Source organism: Sprattus sprattus (assembly GCF_963457725.1).
Source record: "Sprattus sprattus genome assembly, chromosome: 1".
Taxonomy (NCBI): Eukaryota; Metazoa; Chordata; class Actinopteri; order Clupeiformes; family Clupeidae; genus Sprattus; species Sprattus sprattus.
This window is the reverse complement of record NC_137920.1, coordinates 69,889,818-69,909,817: the sequence shown is the minus strand read 5'-3', so window position 1 is coordinate 69,909,817 and position 20,000 is coordinate 69,889,818. Positions and strand designations below refer to the sequence as shown.

General features: G+C 45.2%; 1 protein-coding gene across 2 annotated transcripts in view; it reads left to right on the top strand.

Moving 5' to 3' along the window:
• The window catches only part of gria3a (glutamate receptor, ionotropic, AMPA 3a), a gene marked incomplete at both ends in the record, with an annotated part of 57,162 nt that overhangs the window by 12,862 nt on the left and 24,300 nt on the right, over nt 1–20,000 (top strand). For both annotated transcript variants that reach the window (XM_080856264.1, XM_080856263.1), the window contains one exon: nt 10,163–10,350. In XM_080856264.1, the coding sequence (XP_080712390.1) occupies nt 10,163–10,350 (188 nt within the window). The remainder of the gene's footprint in view (nt 1–10,162; nt 10,351–20,000) is intronic.

The following is a 20,000-nucleotide window of genomic DNA, read 5'->3' as shown; positions in this document are numbered from 1 at the left end:
GTGTGTGTGTGTAAGGGAGAGTCAGAGAAGATGCTTACACAATGCAGTTTATGGAGGGATGGACTGTGACCTACTTCAGAGGATGGCCTCTATAGATCCCTTGGCTCATGATGCCTCTGTTTGAACATTCTGGTTCAGAATTTGCCATGACATCGCTTTGCATAACTCAGTATCAAAACTAATTTAATTTCTCTAATCTTGAGTGCAGTTTGTGCTGGTAGGATTTGTCACATCATTGTTTTGTGTGTGTGTGTGTGTTTGTGTCTGACTGTAAGTGTGTGTGTGTGTATGTGTGTGTGTGTGTGTGTGTGTGTGTGTGAGAAAGAGATTTCTGTTGTTCTGTTGTTCTCTTGTGTTAGATGGTGCTCTGGTTTAAGGGTTGTGTGTTTAGTGGGAACTGTATGCGAGGGGTACAGCTCATCTCTGCTAAGTGCTGAGATGTCTCAGGAGTAATAGGCCAGCACTCTCCTCCATGCCTCTATATTTAGGCTGCTTGGACAGTGCAGAGGAGCATTTTATGAGGGCATAAATGGGGGCAGAATTTGCTTTTTTTTCTTCAAAAAGCCCTTTCATGTATATTTTACACCAAATCCTCTGCTCTGTGTGTTTTCTTCCCGCTTGCTCTCGAGAAAAAAGGTTCTGTCACGTCTCCGGCACACTCAACACAGCTACACTAGTGCAACATTTAATCCATTTGCAGAGTGGCTTTCGCAGAGTCCCTTTTTGCGCAAAATGTTGCCCTACCCCACCTTTCATGTTAACATCATGGTATCCATGTGTTTGCCCTACCCCACCTTTCATGTTAACATCATGGCATCCATGAGAAAGCCTACCTGTTGATGCTGTCCGGATGCTTTCACCAAGACTTATTATTTTGACTTATGGTTCCAAGTCCACCTGCTAAATATGTCTTCATACTGTATTTAACATTGTCACTCTTAATGCTAACAAGCGTTATTCATCCACCCCCCAACCCCAAACACACACATACAAAATATAGCCAGTGACATTATGACAGAAAGACTGCTTGTGATTTGTAAGAGTATAAGAATACCAACATGGGACAGCTCTGGCTCTCAGAGGTAGTTAGCGCAACAAAATGACCGCAGCTAATCGGCCAGCTACCGGTCCTCCTCCACCCAACCAACCAGAGGGTGACTTAGCGCCCCTCTCGCCTCTCGAAGGATGGAGAACGCAAAACAGAGATGAGAGAGGGAGAAATGGGACTGTGCCTTCCAGCCATTACAATCATTTGTCCTTTCCCCCCCAAAATACCTCGCTCCATACCCTGCCACCTTCCCTCTCCGCTGCGCCGTGACGATGGGGGAGAGGTAGCAGATTCAGGTCAAGGTTTTAACACAGCCATTTCCAGACCATGCCTGCGTGCAGATGGCCTTGGGGGGGGTTAGTCTGCCGTGTCACTGGATAGAGCGCCATTATCCAGTGAGCAGCCCTGCAAAAAGCGCATACAGGAAAGATAACATGTCCAGATATGTGGGCTCGCTCCATGTGGTAGAGACGGTGCTGCAACCCCTGGGATGACCCCCAGGGGTCTAAAGAATATCAGGGTTATATGGATCATCACACTCACTGGTAAAAACCACCCCGTTGATGTCACCTCTCAGCAGTGATAGCACATCATTCTCCTGAAAAGGAGGATGAACAAAGCCAAGCTAAGAACTCCTTCTGTGGTTAGAAACTGTGTGCATAGGTGGGTAATGTTACACTGACATGCTACATCTCTATGATGATAGTACTACCTAAAGCCTCTCTTGACTAGCCAGAGCATTTAGCTCGCTGCACTAGATAGCCTCAATATAGGTCAAGGCAGCTAGTGATTCATATGTCGCCAAGCAATCACACGCCCACTGGCCGGAGTCCAGAGGAAGACCTTGTATGCCTAACACATCACCCTTACCTTCACATGACCCTCACGTGACAGACTTTACAGTGACAAATACATAGCGTCCCTTAAAGGTAGAGTGTGCGACTCAAGGGGTTGTTAGCTTCAACTAAATACGAATGGCCCACCCCCTTCATTCAGGCCTCCATTCACCCAGTTTATTCAGGTATTACAGCAAAACCAGAATGACTGACAAGCATGTAGATACATCTTTGTGAAGAAGTCTCCTATGTAGTGAGTGGGTCCAGTTTTCTGTTTCTGATGACAGAGCTAATGACAGTCCAAGGAACCATGTTTCTTCTCAGATCCATCTGATATCTGTTGGATAGAAAGAAGGTTTTTTGTCAAAAACATTTAAAAAAAAAAATGTACTTTGGTTTAAAAAAATCTGTTCACCTTTGCCCTATGTAGGGTGCATCCCTGCACAAAACAGGCTATTTCATTCTTAGCATCATAAAGTACAGGAGGGGTGTGAAGTTGTATGTAATCTCCTAGTCTCTAACCAAATACTCCACACTAGAAGAATCTTTGGAGTCACCTTGTCATTGAATAGTCTGGAGAGGTACGGCACTTCTGCTGTGTGTGAGCAAGCACCTCTTGTGAGCCATTTATGTGTCTGAAGTGTTTTTAGGCAGGGGGGGAACGAGCAGCTCCAGCCCCAGACAAACCCGCTTCCCTGAACCCTGTCATATCAGATATCTGATACTGTATCTGACTCTGTGCTGCAGCCTATTTAAAGCAGAGAGCGATGCTAAACCCAGTGCAGGGACAGAAGCGTCCTAGAGCATCTTAATGGAAGACTGTGCCTGAGCTTTGGTGGGGCTGACTGAAAGATTTACCACTCTGAGCCCCTTTGCCTGCTGTGGGTTTTAAATAAACAACACGTGTTTCAAATAAAAGATCATCTCATAGAAAGCAAACTTCACTCTAGTTATCACATCTCTAGACAAGCTCAGAATAGAAGCGTGTGTCAGTGTGTTTGTGTGTTTGTGTGTGTTGGTGTGCATTTATGTTTACAGGCGCCTGTGTGTAGTTTCATGCCTATCTTTGTGTACTCTGTGTTGAAATGAAGTTCCCCCCGGAGCCAAGCCAGGGCTGATTAATCACCTACTGCTAAATGGCACAGTTGGGCTGCTTTCAGGAGCGCTGAGCACATGCTAATTAACAATGGAGAGGCCGCGGCAGAACGAGGGCTGGTGCACAAGTGCGACAAACAGGAGAGAGAGAGAGAGAGAGAAGGAAGAAGTGAAGGAGAGAAAGAGAGGGAGAGAGAGAACAAGTGAAGGAGATTTGATGCAACTTCAGATCATGGGGCGTCATGTACCTAATCCATCTCATCTTTCAAAGCTTTTATGTACTGGTTTTCGCCTTCCACTGAGTATGTGTGTGGGTGTGTGTGTGTGTGTTTGTGTGTGTTTGTGTGTGTTTGTGTGTGGGTGTGTGTGTGTGTGTGTGTGTGTGTGTGTGAGAGTGGTGTGAGAGAGAGACAGAGACAGAAGTGGGGGAGAGGGAGAAGCCCAGAGTACTATAAAATGCTGAGTCACTTGGCCCCTGTGCAGTGCGAGCAGCTGGGGACTGCACACAGCTGGCCTGGACCAGAGATCTCTCCTGGGTTACAGAAGGTCCTTCTACGCCAGGGGGGCACATGTGTGGGTGCTCAGTGGAGAGGGGAGAGGGTTGGCGGGGGGGGGGGGGGGGGGGGGGGGTGTCTCATGGGGGAGACGGGAGGTGCTCAGATGCTGCCCACGCTGTTTGTGCCCATACACATTTCACATCCTTACGCCTCTGAGAAAACACCAACTCACTGCTGTCATTCCCTGATGAGGACCCACCAGATGAAGCTGTGGCCACCCTGTCTGAAAGCCTTTAACTGTGGGACTGTATAAGGGAGGATGACGGTGTGACCTCACACAGCTCTCTACCATACACTAAACTCGGGGGCAGCTACATGGGCTCCATGGCAACTCACAGCCCCCCCTCAGTGCACACACACACACAGTCTAGCCCCCCCTCAGTACACACACCCACACACAGTCTAGTCCCCTCAGTGCACACACACACACAGTCTAATTCACCCTCGTTTACTTGGCCAGTTTTTTGCCTGACAACATTTCAGGACCACGGACAGCTCCCAGTGTCCTAGTTCCACTCTGTCCTATTCAGCCTCAGTTACTCCTCCAATTCCCCCCTTCTCTTCTCTTCTCGCTCTTCGCCTTCCTCCCTTCAGATGTGATCCAGCACAGTGAGCATGAAGCGCAGAGGCTCAGGACACTCAGGAGGGGAACCTAGAGGCGGACCCATGAGAGGCGCAGTAGAGAACTAACAAACACGGCTGAGCGGCACTTAGACCCAAATCAGACTAGAGTACTGGTAGCCAGGCGTAAGTCAGTCATGGTGGCCCTACGGCCTCTGTAGCCCTGAATTCTGTGCGTTAGAGTTATGCATTATTGTCACCGCATAACTTGATTCAGTAATACAAATAAAGGTAATTTCACACTCTAAATAGCATGAGGGATGCTTTCCATATTACTTTGAATACATTATGTCTAAAGACAAAGACAGCCTCACTGTGAAGTGCTTACAATGCCCAAGTAAAAAAGACATTTCCATTGTTCCTAGCCTATCATCTCTAGAGAAAGCATCGCAGCTTTGCATGCTGAGTTGTGTTTTTTGAGAAGGATCAATAGCTGGGTGAGTTACGGAGACTGAAGGCATATGAGGTGTGATGTGACAAACTATGAGAGGATTTGACTGATTGAAAGGGTTGGATGTGTTTTGCTACTGCAGTGGGTTTGATGTTTTCACATAGAGAGATCAGGAACAGTGTATAAAGTAGCATTGGAATGCGTCAGAGGAGCTGTATGGGATTAGTGACCTAACAAATGAATGCTGCTTCTGTAGAGCTTGTGTATGTCTATGGACATTTTTAGTCATTGTGGTTGTAAGGAAAAACCTCAGCTTCACCTCAAAATATTAAATGCATGGGTTGAGTGTAGCCTGAGGATGGGGACATAATGCTCTCTCTCTCTCTCTCTCTCTCTCTCTCTCTCTCTCTCTCTCTCTCTCTCTCTCTCACTCTCTCTCTCTCTTTTTCCCTTTTTATCTTTCTCTTTCTCACTCCGCTGCACAGACGAACACACACACACACAGACACACACGCACACACAGACAGACACACACACACACACACACACACACACACACACACACAGACACACACACACACATACACACAAAGACAGACACTCACACTCATGCACAAAATGAAGGACCTTACATGTGCTAAATTATGCTGTTGCGTGCCGTTTCTAATGTGTTTGTGTGTGGCTGTTTGTTTGCACTGATTCTGAATGTTTATGGGACAGATCATCACATTGACTAAACTAGTCTGGACAGAACTCCTCTCGTAAGAGCTTTGCTGCCGACCCCACTGGCACTCCCACTGACAGTAGGAAGTTTTAAAGAGGTCACTCCCTCCCCAAGGGAGCAGAGGATGGAGGGACGAAGGGAAGGGAAGGAGACCTGGAGGAGAGAGGAGAAAGGAACAGGGGAGTAGAGATGAGGAGGAGAGGAGAGGGGAGTATCATCAAGTGGAGAGAAGAGGAAAGTCTAGATAAAAGGAGGAGAGAGTGGAGGAGAGAAGAGTGGTGTGGAATTGAGTTGAATGGAAAAGAGAAGAGGAAAGATGGGGGGAGTTGGGAGGAGAGGAAAAGATGAGAGAAGGGAAGGAGGAGAGGAAAAGATGAGAGAAGGGAAGGATGTAGGGAAAGGAGGAGAGGAAAAGATGAGAGAAGGGAAGGATGGAGGGGAAGGAGAAGAGGAAAAGATGAGAGAAGGGAAGGATGCAGGTGAAGGAGGAGAGGAAAAGATGAGAGAAGGGAAGGAGGAGAGGAAAAGATGAGAGAAGGGAAGGAGGAGAGGAAAAGATGAGAGAAGGGAAGGATGCAGGGGAAGGAGGAGAGGAAAAGATGAGAGAAGGGAAGGATGCAGGGGAAGGAGGAGAGGAAAAGATGAGAGAAGGGAAGGATGCAGGGGAAGGAGGAGAGGGCTGACTCATGGGGGAAACGTCATGACTAATGACCTTGAGCAAACACTACTGGAGTCGGCTTAGTCACACTCAGACCTCTGTCTCTCTCACACACACACACACACACACACACACACACACACACACACACACACACACACACAAACACACACACATGCATAGACTCACGCACGCACACATACACAGCCGACATCCTCATTTCAGAATTTCACTGGTCTGAGTATCTGAGCCCCAAACATCAACACAAAAGCGAAACTAAACAAACAATGTCTTGTTTTGAGGGGTTTGTGTGTGTGAGAGAGAGAAAAGAGACAGAGAGAGAAAAAGAAGCTAAAAGTATGTGAATGTGTGTGTGTGTGTGTGTGTGTGTGTGTGTGTGTGTGTGTGTGTGTGTGTGTGTGTGTGTTTGTGTGTATGTGTGTATGTGTGTTTGGGCTTGTGTATTCTGGAGTTTGCATGTAGGTGATTGTGTAATATAGAGGGAAGGGACGGAGGACAAGAAGGAGAGGGAGACTCGCACACATAAGTGAAATGGTCTCAAGACTGCACATAATAAAGCTACTCATCGCTCTGCACTCAGTGGCCATGTTCTAGTCTTTTCTCCTCACCTACAGTGAATAAGCGGCACAATACAGTGTGAAGGATTTTGGGAATGTCCTTCATTCCACAAACTTCCATTTGTTTGTAAACTTTGTGCCAAGATTAGAGAGGGTGTTATAAGACACATAAATGATTCAACACAGTTTAATTACAGCAACTTCTGAAAACAAATGGACAGATGCTCTCTTTGAAAACTGAGGATTAAAATAGTTTCGTCACAGAATGAGAGAGAGACAGAGAGAGAGGGAGAGGGAGAGGGGAACATGTCCCTTGGATAAATCTTCACTGACCTGACTGGTAATTATTTCCTTGCCCATGACAGCATGAAAAGTTAATCAGGATATGTAAAGCTGTTTTACGCTGTAGGGTTGTATAATCGACTCTTTAAAGATGCCTTCAGCGACCATGCTGCCACAGTCCTCATTTAACATCAGCCATCTGTTAACAGAGCCAGGGGATAAACCATATATTTACTTTAACTTAGACATTGTGCATCTGTTATTGTGTGTTTGGGGGTTTTGAATGTGTTTTGTGTGTGTGTATTTCCATAGATGGCATATCACCATGTATGTTCACGAGGTCACTGACATTTTTCTCTGCTTTTATATAAAAGCCACCGTTAGGCTGGCCGTCTGGTTTGGCCATAGTCAGTCAGAAACTTTTCTCAGTAATGGGAGCCTCTGAGCTAGTGAATCAGCAAACGCTAACGCATATTCAGACCTGTCATAATGGGTTGTCTAATCCCTTCTAATTTCATTTCACAGTGCCATGCTCTGTTCTGTATCCCCTGACATGGCTGTGAATATTTAGACTCCGCAGTGAAAGTCAAATAGAAGATGCACAAGTTTCAGCGCTAAATAGCAGCTAATAATGTCACAATCCCAAAACGTCCAAATCAGCTTACATTGCTTTGGATGGATGCTCAAGAGAAGTGAACTGAAGGCATAATGGCTAAATCTGCCTAAATCCTTTTTTTTTCCAGCGGTGCCTGCCAACGCGTTAAAAGTGTTAGGCTTTACCCTGTTCAAGGCTTACTGAAGGAGGTACAGTATACCTCAGAAGCCACAGTGACTCTGTGTTGCAAGATACACACCCATACACAGCTATAGTCCACACACACACACATACAGATGTATACATACAAGAGAGTGAACAATTGTCATGGCCTGCTTAGCAGCAAAACGCTATATGCCCATATGGGGGTTTGCATGTATTTGAGTAAGCGTGTGTGTGTGTGTGTGTGTGTGTGTGTGTGTGTGTGTGTGTGTGTGCATCATTGTGATTATGCACTGCATGTTTCACTTTAGCATTATAAGAATTAGCATAATCACAGCAAGTGTTAACATTCATTTTCCTTCATCAGCAATTCCTATCCCCCTGTGCTTACAGAGGAGGAGTTAGCCTAAAAAATGACACCATTCCCCCAAAAAAGTTTGTGTGTGTGTGTGTGTGTGTGTGTGTGTGTGTGTGTGTGAGTGTGTGAGTGTGTGAGTGTGTGTGTGTGTGTTTGTGTGTGTGTTAGAGTGAAAGAAAGATTCCTAGCACCTTAAAGGAAATAATAGCTGATCCCTTTAATCGCATACACAAGCATCCTCAAAGGTCCTTGTCCATCAGATGCAGACACACACTGTGTCAGAACTGCAAACAAATATAATATTGAGCTGTTAGCATTCAAGCAATATAGTTGCCTGATTCACCTTACACAGTCTCGTGTGTCGCTCGCAGAGGACAATACACGATATCCTTGTTTGTCCATCAATACTGTATTACTGATGCTCTGGAACTGGCAGCCATATTGAATGTACTGTACTGGATCCAAATCGTTATGCACTGCCAGCGCCATTGTTGTTAAATAATGCTCCTGCATTGATGAGGGATTTTACCTATAAGCTCTTGCCACCCTGGAGCAGAGGAGCATATCTGCTGGCTGCATTTCAGGGAGTCCTTTTTATTACAGCCCCATGACCTTGAGTTGACATAATGGACTCCAAAATTGATCTGCTGAAAAGGAAATATGTCATGGTGGGTGCCTGTCGACAGCTCTTCAGAGCTTGTGTTTGCAGAGAGTGTCACGGGGTTGTGGACCTTAAATCAGGCTTTGGACAAAAGGACAACAACAGAGGCTGGGCCGAAATGCACAAATATAGATGAGAGAAAGGGAAGAAGATACTGTATCATACAATGCATTATTTACCGGGACTATCCTGTGAACAGTCGGTTTTATTTGTACTGGAGGATGTACTCATACGTAGTTACACAGATGACAAGGCAGATCTTCAGATGCCAAGGGAAGTTCATGTATATATATATATATATATAAACTATATACATATATTTATAGCACAGTTCAAACTCTGGGGCTATTCAAAGTGCTTCACATCAGGAGCAAAAACGTAAAACCCATGCAGTCATATGAAGGGAGAGATGTAGAAACAGAGAGAACAACAGAAATAGGAAAAAGTAAACAGAAGTAAATGAAAGTGAGGACAGGGGCAAATGGGAGTGAGACTCAATGTTGTTATAGTGGAAATAGAAAAGGAAAAAGATTAAAACAGATAGGAATTTAGCGAAAAGATGGATGAATTGCTGTGCTAAAATATTAAATCTAGAAAAGATAAAAAATAAATAAGAAGTATAAGAATATTAAATAAATAAATAAATTGACAATAAATGGAATTGCGATGCTATGATAAACTGCAAATATCAAGACTAGTATAGGCAAAGGAAAATCTAGAATTAAAAGTGGTTAGAGTACTTCAGAGGTTTTCTGGGAGATCATTAAATTTCAAATGTGTGTAGCGTAAAAGTTAAAGGCAGATACAAAATGTCTGGTTCGCAGTGTGGGTATTACTAGCAGCCCTGTGCCCCACATGCAGTTTCACTTTCGACACTCTAAATCCAGTTTGTGTGAAGCTATAGCATCATTAATGAGATAAGATTTGCTGGCCAGAGATCTAATATTGGGAAGAGTCAGTTTTGACTTATGGTATGGGAATTCCCAAATGGCCTGTGAGATTGACACGCTACAGGTAGTAGATTAGAATGATTTACCACCTGGGTTCCTGATTGTCTTTTTTCTTCTGCTACCGATCAAAGCTGGAATGGAGTCTGGGACAGATTGTACATAATGAAGCCTGCAGGGGGAGCTGGCGTGATTTACAGCTGACTTGGCTGGTAATGAGGCGGTCTTAGCAGTAGAAGCTACCGCAGTTGTTGTTATTAGGACGTGTGAGTCACACTGCGGAGGTCAAGGAGTCTTGGAGAAAATGTTTGATGAGAGTAGATTTGGCCCTGAGGGAGTTTGGCTGCAGACTGTCCTCCCTGAAAAGTGTATGGCGCCCCCCCAAAAAATATTAAAATTGTGCGACTCTAACCACGAATACAGTCCAACGAGTCTACTGAATGATCCGTCCCCATGTCTAAGAGTGGGAATAGGACCAGAGATAATGAGAAATGCCCTTACCACAGTCTGCCAGCAGATAAAAGAGTACAATTTCGCTTCACCATTTCTGATTCCCTCCGAGGGATGTCATTTCATACAATTTCAGATCAGGCCTAAATTGAGTCCAGTGGAACTTGTTGCTAAGTAATGACTGTTTTGTTCCTGTCAGGGTTCTCCATTCTGCAGGCCATCATGGAGTCTGCAGTGGCCAATAACTGGCAGGTTACGGCACGGTCCGTGGGAAGCATCACAGATCCGCTGGAATTCCGGCGCATCATGGAGGAGATGGACCGTCGGCAAGAGAAGCGGTTCCTGGTCGACTGTGAAGTGGGCCGTATAAACGCCATCTTGGAACAGGTAATGCTCACCTGCATGCGTCTGCAGTTTCATTTTCATACTCCACACACGTGCATTTAGTTCAACACAATAAACCACAAGATGTGATCTCTAAGTAAAAAATAAATAAATAAAAGTATTTGCTTGGCTTAGTGTATGATTAAACTATATCATTTGTAAAAAAAAAAAATGACATACAACAGACAGGAGAATGTGTTCTTTTGGTGTCCCTGTGATATGGGTGATATTCCTGGATATGTTCCTTTAAACGTCTTCCAAAGGTAAAGCTTTGTGAGATGAGTCGGACTCGCTGCTCTTTGTATGATCTGCATTCCCTGTGACATTTAGTATTAATTTGCTGTCTCCGTTCCACTCCCTCTGCTCCCCTAAGTGGATTAGGCTTGATTGAACTTGCCAGATCTCACCGTTAGCCAGAAATCGGATTGACATTCCTAGCAGAGACAGATGTGTCTGAGAAATTTGTTTACAGGATGCTTCCTCTCTCGGAGGAGAAAAGTGTGCAGTCTGCGATGCTCAGGATTACGGGTGTATCTGTACTTCAAGAGATGGGATCTCACTCGTAAAAGACAGAAGATAGAAAGGGGAAACAAGGGATCTAAAATGACATTACAGCTGTGTAACATTTTTAAACATCCTTTCACCATGATAGCATCATTTTGGATTGATTGTGGTGGCAAATCAAGATTTTCGTAAATTTAGATTATTTAGGTGGATAGAGAGATAGATAGATAGAGAGCGAGAGAGAGAGAGAGAGAGAGAGATGCAATCTCAAGGACAGTTTATTTTTATAGGTCACCTTACAACAGCACCCTCCTCTGAAAATGCCTGCCTGTGTAAGTAGGACATGGTGTCTCACAATGGAGAACAAGCAGACAACTAAAAATACTAAACACACTAAAAATACACCCACCTCTATCCCCTGGAGGGGTTGCCAGAGATGGCTGCCTGAACCCAGCTGTGTTGGGAAGGATGCTACCAGGGTTGGTTGAGCGTGGATGAGCTGCATTGTGATGGCACTGCTAGTCCTGTGATGTCAATAACGTTTGTGTGTAGTAGGAAGAAACAGCTGTACAATTATAATATAATATAATTATAAGAATTCACTCTCTCTAAATATACATTCATTTTTCAGTTTATTGTTCAATATTCAATAAGATCTTTTTGTCACTCTGTCTTTCTCTTTCGCTCTTTCTCTGTCATTCTCATTCTCTCTCTTTTATTCTCCCCCTCTGTGTGTGTGTGTGTGTGTGTGTGTGTGTGTCTTTATGTGTGCACACACATGCACGAGCGCATGTGTGTGATGTGTGACAGAAGATTCATACGCTATGGGAATCCCTCCACCACTGTGGGTTTAGCATTCTCCATTAAGACATCAGAAATCGTGATAAGTAAAGAGACAGAGAGAGACAGTGATACAAAAAGGGGGGATAGGAGTCTTTTAAAGAGTAATATTTTAGGCCAAATGCCCATACTGAGTGATTAATCACATTATAATAGAGCTGTTAGTCGTGTACTTCTGGACAGTGAGCAGCAATGACTTTGAGCTATTAATATCATAAAATCACACCATTCCTCCCTGTGGCATCCCAGTCTTGCCAGTGGTTGCAAATGGTTTTGCAGTCCGCTCCACAATCATTGGCACCCCTGGTAAAAGAGGAGTACAAATTGAGTTTGTGAATTAGTTTCATATTTTACACAAATCCAACCTTTAACCAAAGTAAATGTATTCTGAGAAAATAAAACAGGTCAAGAAATTATTATTTTTAACAAAACCACATGAACCACAATTATTGGCACCTCTGCCTTCAATACTTTGTGCACCTTCCCTTTACCAATAAAACATTACTGAGTGGTGATCTTCTCCTATGACTCTTGAGAGGTTGGAGAATACAGAGCAGGGAATTTGAGACCATTCCTCTTTACAAAGAGGTCCAGGGTCCTAGGTCCTCTCTTGTGTACTCTCCTCTTTAGCTCACCCCACAAGTTATCTATAGCTTTTAGGTCAGCGGACTGAGATGACCATGGAAGAAGCTTGTCTCCATGTTCAGTAAACATTTTTTTGTGATGATCTGGAAATATTTTTTGGGATCATTGTCCTGCTGGAAGATCCAACAACGACCCTGTTTTAGTTTCTTGGGAAAGGCAGACAGATTTTGATTTAAAATATCCTGGGATTTCATGGAGTCCATGAGGAAAAACAGTCCTACAACCTCATAAACCCTACACCATTGGGATCAGGTTCTTTTCAGTATAGTCATCCTTCTTTTTATGCCAAACCCACCTTGAGTGTTCTCAATTTCTGATTAATCTGACAATCGAACATGGTTTTAGACAAAATCCCAGTAGTGTTTCGCAAACTCCAGGCGATTACATTTGTGAATACATCACAGGAAAGGCTTTTTTCTGGCATGCTTTACAAATAATCTATTGGCATGGAAGTGGCATCTGATGGTAGCTTTAGAGACTTCATGACCCCAAGATGCCATGTTTTTCTGTAGCTCTCCAATTCTGATCCTTGGGGATTATTTGCCTGTCTTGCCATCCTGCTCACTGTGTGTAGTGGCAAACGAAACGTGGGTCCTCTACCAAGCAAGTTTGTAACAGTTCCAGTTGATTTTAACTTTTTAATTATTGCCTCAACGGTAGAAATGGGCATTTTGCAGTCGAGGAGGATTTTTTTTTATACCCATTTCCTGATTTACGAGGGTCAGTACACTTTTCCCTTATTTGATTTGTGTTTTTTGAATCTTCCTAATTTCGAAGAATGAATAAGGGAGTTTAGCCTCTGTGTCACCTCATATTTATCCTCTTTGTCACCTCATATTTTAAACACGGAGTCACAGATTACTGCTTGATAGTTTCTACACACTCTGATCAACTTGAAACATTTTTACATTATGTTCGTTTGAATTTTTAGGGGTGCCAATAATGGTGGCATATATTGTTTTCTTAATAAAAAAAATATTTGTGTGAGACTAAGAGTATTCACCAAAAGGTGAAGTTTTTAAAACCCTTTTCACCAGGGGTGCAGATGATTGTGGAGGGGACTGTAGATGGAGATGAGGCTTGTCATATCTGTAGGTCCCTTTAATACAGAAATAGCTACACTTTAAAGATCATTCTTAGACAGCAGCACGACTGAGGCTGCATACCGCTGCTCAGTGCTACTCTGGATTGGATCATCCACTGCAAGTATCATTACCTGGCTGGGGTAGAGCTGCATGCACTCTTTGTATGGCAGGGCGCAGGCAAGCCAGGGATTCATTAGGAATCAACACAACACGGGTGATGAAGGGAAAAAAGATGAGAGAGACGAAGAAAGAAGGAGGGGAGGGGAAAGGAAAGGGAAGGTAAGGTAAGGTGAAAGTCTGCATCGGGGAATTCAGCCTCTCAGGGGGGGCGGTGAAGTCAGCAAGACCTCTCTGATCATGCTGAGAAGGGTAGACAACAGGGGATAACTCATCAGCTTCTTGACAGCAGTTAACAGGAGCTGAGCTGAACCATGGACAAAGATGTGAGGAGCCTGGAAAAAAGGGAACAAGATTTAGTGAAAAGGTTCTACTTTGAACTCCTAACGGTTGTAATTACTGTTATGGCCTTAACGGTACTACCGGAACTCGTATAGCGAAAGGATCTTTCTAGAATTCATTTAGACCTCTTTGGGTGACCTGCTTAAAATTAACAATACTTGAAGAACCTTCAGGGGCTCTTGACCTTTTCTTCTTCATATGGTGATATATCATCTTATGTGGTGATAAAAGATCTTGACCCAAAGCTGCTAATCTTGGTTTATGTAGGAGTGTAGTGTGCCACCTCTTTTGTATACTGCCTTTGTGCCTCAGAGGGGTTTGAGTGTTTCCTGTTTGATATGACAGAGTGTTTTCAGCTGAAAGCTCATCTTTGTTTGAGGATTGGGAAGGGGAGGCTGTCGGGGAGGGAGAATTGGGTGATGAATGCCTCTGGTTTCCGCTGTCAGAGGACAGAGATGAATTGCACTGAGCATGCCCAGTCGAGAAAAACGATGGTGGGGGGTTGGGGGGGGGGGTTCAGACACACAGGAAACACGTTATCATGGTCAGTCCACTTCACAATGTTGGAACACACATACCTTCACACACACTCACTCTCACACACACACACACACACACACACACACACACACACACACACACAGATAGTCAACTGTCTGTTATGGACCTATGCATGCCAGACCGGCTCCAGACAGAGTAATTAGAATGGATTCCCCAGAGCACGGGCTACTTAGGCTAATGGGCTAGCAGCCCGCTGCACAGACAGGGAGAGGGATGAAAGGCAGAAAGACAAAAGAGAAAGTGATGATGACAGAAGGATGCTTTCAAATAAGGCAGGACTGGACCTGTCCTCCCTAGCAGGGACAATCAGCCAATGAAAGGACAGGACATTGCCTCCAGCTCTCATCATTCTTTCAGGCCCAGCAGAAGGTAAACAAAAGGCATCTAAACAGCTGCATGAAAAAACCTGAAATAATATTATTTAGCTTCTGACATTTTGTTTCTGTATTTGTAGGAATTATAGATGGTTTTAATAGTTAAGTGGTAGTACATAAATAGTAGGCTAACCACATGCCAGAGGATAGGTACATAATAAATATTTTTATGGTTTTCCTATAGTCCATAAAATCCACCTTAATTCCCAAAGCGTCCACTCTGACATTAAAGAGAGGTCGACTGGCTGAAGCTTGCTCTGAAATGGCATTGATAAAATCAGGACCAGACCTGATAAATCTGAGTTATTCAACAGCCGCACAAAAGTCTTCCTCTTGCTGGCAGTGAAAAAGTAATATCTCAGGCCAGTGCAGACAGTGATGGCACTGCAGAGAGTGGCCAGGGTCCAGCCTGGTGCTTGTGCGATTACACAGACATCCCAGTGATACATGTGGTCTTGTAAAAGATCTCACTGAGCCAAGACACAAAGCATGAAGCCAAACTTTGTATATGCAACGTTTGGTTTATTTTTTATTTTATAATTTATTCATTGTTTTGTGGGCATATATTTTTGAATTTATAATTTATAGTGTGTGTGTCGTGAGGTTCGATATGGCACCCGGGCATGGTCCATAATGTCTTCATCTGGGATTGATCTGCTGCAGTCTGCTATCGCAGGCAAACAAACGTTGCCTCTCAGTCTGCCATATGTGTCCACCGCAATGACTGAGGCCTGGCATCCAGCATTCTGCTTCCTCCCACTGGTGAGCTCTCACAGGCTGCACACACAACTACACAGAGCACTCCAGTCCACTCCGCATGCGTCCGTGTGTGTGTGTGTGTGTGTGACAGAAGTGTGTGAGAGTTGCTTCAGGGTCAGTACTAAAGGAGGCTATGGGATACTCACGCTAAGCCTTAAATATTGTATGTATGTGTGATGGGATACTCAGAGGCTTGGGCTAAGCCTTAAATATTGCATCCAGCGTCGGAACATGAAGAACAACATGCACTTTAATGGGCTGCATGAGTATGTGTGGGTCATAATGTGTGTGTGAGTGTGTGTCATAATACAGGTATGTGAGCCTCATCGTGTAGTGTGTGGTGTGTGAGTGGTGGTCCCGGGTTTACCTTACACATCTTTAAAATCTTTAAGAGAATGAAAATCAAAGCCTTACTGGCTTTCTAAATGGAAGTCCAGAAGAAGAGAGACAAATTGTACGCAAAATGATGAGGAATGACCCTACTTGACTCCTGCCTGCCCGGATGACCTTAATAAGACACAATGGGCCCTAATTTCATTGGTGGACAATGCGGCTGGAAACACGCACAGTCCACCGTGCGTGACCAAAAGTTAATCTAATAACTTGGCAAAAGCATTTGGCTAATTTCATAACATGAGCAAGATTCTAAGCGCAAACATGGGCGGGTCAGCACAATACTGGGGTGTGTTCCCACACAGACGTGGGAGTTCCATGTAGAAAAAATGCACTCAACTGCTCTATTCACAACGGGAAAATAGCCGTTTGCTAGAAAAATGACTGAGTTCCGTGTGAACGTTAATAATGTATGTGAGGGATCGTTGTGATTTGCTGGAAGAAAAAAAAACTTCATTGCCACATCCTCTGCACTTTGTCTCTACTTTGTATAAACGAAACGAGCAAGGTGTCCCTGTCTATTATCATTGTGTGGCTGCTGGTGTGCGAAGCAGTGCCCAGTGACCTAGGAAATATTTCCCCTGGGTTCTTAAAGGGGCTCAGAGGATATTAGAGTAGAATAGTAGTAGAATTGGATAGTGTGATTTTGTGATTGTGTGTTTCTATCTGCAACAACAACATCAATGTGCAGTAAAGAGTGAGCCCTGAGTTGCAGTGAGTTTAGTTGAGCATGAGGAGTAGAAGTAATAGTGTGTGTGTGTGTGTGTGTGTGTGTGTTTGTGCGTGTGTGTGTGTGTGGTGTGTGTGTGTGTGTGTGTGTGTGTGTGTGTGTATGTGATTGTGTGTGTGTTTGTGTTTCTATCTGCATCTCCAGAAAGATGTGACTTGACAAGCGAGCCCTGAGTTGAGATGAGTTTAGTTAGTGCGAGATGGCCAGTAAAGAGCGAGCCCTGAGTTGAGATAAGTTTAGTCAGTGGGAGTTGGCCAGTAAAGAGCGAGCCCTGAGTTGAGATGAGTTTAGTAGGTGGGAGTTGGCCAGTAAAGAGCGAGCCCTGAGTTGAGATGAGTTTAGTAGGTGGGAGTTGGCCAGTAAAGAGCGAGCCCTGAGTTGAGATGAGTTTAGTAGGTGGAAGTTGGCCAGTAAAGAGCGAGCCCTGAGTTGAGATGAGTTTAGTAGGTGGGAGTTGGCCAGTAAAGAGCGAGCCCTGAGTTGAGATGAGTTTAGTAGGTGGAAGTTGGCCAGTAAAGAGCGAGCCCTGTGTTGAGATGAGTTTAGTTAGTGCAAGTTGGCCAGTAAAGAGTGAGCCCTGAGTTGAGATAAGTTTAGTCAGTGGGAGTTGGCCAGTAAAGAGCGAGCCCTGAGTTGAGATGAGTTTAGTAGGTGGAAGTTGGCCAGTAAAGAGCGAGCCCTGAGTTGAGATGAGTTTAGTTGAGTGCGGGGAGCCGGGGCAGAGGAGCCATCTGTGAGCGCAGCAGATGATGATCCTCTCTGGGGAGCAGGAAGTGGAACGCCTCGTCGCAGATCCCCAAAAATATTTACTGAGCAGCTACCGCACTCAGCAAGCTCCAGCAGGCTTTTAAAGCTGCACCTGCAAACACACACACACACACACACACACACACACACACACACACACACACACACACACACACACACACACACACACACACACACACACACACACACAGGGATGCACATACGCACACAGATACACACACACACACTCCACCGACACACACAAAAAAAACACACACATACTGTATGTGCACACACAAACACACACATAGACACTACACACACATACAATCCTGCACACACCACACAATTGCTCTCTCTCCTGTCCACTGCTTCTTTATAAAAAAAACACTGCCTCATGTAAACATTTTGGCTCTCATGTATCAGGGCTGGAAGCACAGCCTGCTTTGTTTACAAGTAAACTTCACCTGTGCATTTGAGTGGTGGATGTGTGTACAGCGCACGAGAGGGAGCTGGACGGACGCACCTGTGTGTCAGAGGGAGGGTCTGTGGGCAGAGAGGTCTGAGGGCACATCAGGCGGTTACTGTAAACACCGTGTGCAGCGAGGCATCGCACAGCTGACCAGTCTGAGCACCAGAGCGTCACTCATACAAGAAACAAACACCTGAGGCCCGTTCCGCCAGCTTCACCTCACCTGTCCACCTGTATCAAAACAAACCCCTTCACACACACACAAACAGATGTCCAGGCCCCAAAACCGCAGCACAGCACCTGCACATCTGTCCACAAGTGACAACATGCCCCTGAGGAAGAGGCAAGCTGAGAAGGCTGAAGTCCTGCCAAGTCTGTTGGAGCACACCCGTGCGTCAAAACCAGACGACCTGGTAGCCATACCTCTGAGTTAGTTATTAGTAATTAGTCTGAGTTGCTAATTAGTTAAATGTATAGGTTTCATTTAGGAAAAACTGGGAAGGGAGCTCGTCTTCCTGCATGGGTGCTTTCCACCCCTGCCTCGGAATAAACGAGAGCGTCCCCCTTCTTAATTCAAACCAAGTTTGAGCCAAAGCAGTCATCTGAGTCCTCCGCGCTCTTAATGAGGAGACGTGAGGAGAGAGGGGAGGCTGAGGGAGGCAGCCACCGCGCCACGCGGCACATACCCGGGCAGCGCGTGTGTGTGTGTATGCCTGCTGAGCGGAGGCTGAGATCCTAATGGGATTTGCACGCTTGCGAGTTTCAGTAACGCCAGAGATGGGCTCGCTGTCCCCAATCTCCCCCGCCACAAAGAGGCCGCTTTAAAGCACACTCAGCCCCATCCATAAACCATGCCCAGCCGAAACACGTGGTGTGGGGTGGGTCCACAGTTCACCAAGATATGCAGTGCTGTGGCTTATACTCCATGGCATGGTGTGCCTGTGTGTGAGTGTGCACAAGCAGAGAGAAAAGCCAGGGAGAAGACATTTTTTGCAAGTGGGGAGTATGTGTGTGTTCACACACATGACTGTGTATGTTTGTCTGTGATCTTGTTAGTGTTTGTGCATACGTGTGTGTGTGTCTGGGTTTGGCTGTGTGTGTGTGTGTGTGGTGTGTGTGCATGTGCGTCTTTTAGTGTGTGCCTGTGTTTGTGTATGTGTGTGCATGTGTGCGTGCATGTGAGCCTGTGTGTGCGTCTGTGAGTGTGTGTGTGTGCGTGTGTGTGCACGTGTGTCTGTGAGTGTGTGTGTGTGTGTGTGTGTGTGTGTGTGTGTGCATGTGCGTCTGTGAGACCGTACGCATGTGTTGTTGGAAGCTCTCGCTCTCCTTTGTTCTCTTGAGACCTTCCGTGACTCATGTTGGGTTTTAGCCCCTTGCCTCAGGCCTTCGCAGCTTCATTAAGTCATGCCTGCGTTCTCCTATTCACTTGCAAACTCCCTCACACACACACACACACACACACCCATGCACGCACGCACGCACGCACACACACACACTCTTTCACGCCAGTGAACTTTCACTGTGTGTCTTTGTTATAGGAGTTCTTAAAGCCTCATAATCTGGCTTGTGAAAGATGATGGCGAAAAAGGAGAGCAAAGGGATGAGCACTGCGGAGAGAAAAAAGACCAGTAGACTCTTCACAGTACGAGAGGAGAGGAGAGGAGAGGAGAGGAGAGGAGAGGAGAGGAGAAGAGAGGGGAGGAGATGAGGACAGGGAGAAACGGTCAAAGACTTCTTATGTTCTCACTGTTTTAAGAAGGACACCTCAGTGAAGGTGGGGAGGTGTGGGGGGGAGGGAGGGGGGAGGTGCGTGTGTCTGCGTAGAGGTTTGTGTGTGTTATTGAAAGTGGGAAAGTGTCAACCAGAATGCGATCAGTCCATGCACTGTGTCGGTGTAATGGGATTCCTTTCGGAAATTACGGGAAAGGCATGAAAGGTAACCTTGAGGTGCCTGTGTCCTGGAGACGCTTAAGAGAGAAGTGGACGCCCGAGCGATAGCAAGGAGGATGGATTTTGTGCGAGACAAAAACAGGATTAAAGCTTCGATGATGCCCTTTAATAAGATCAGATGATGAGAGAGTCAA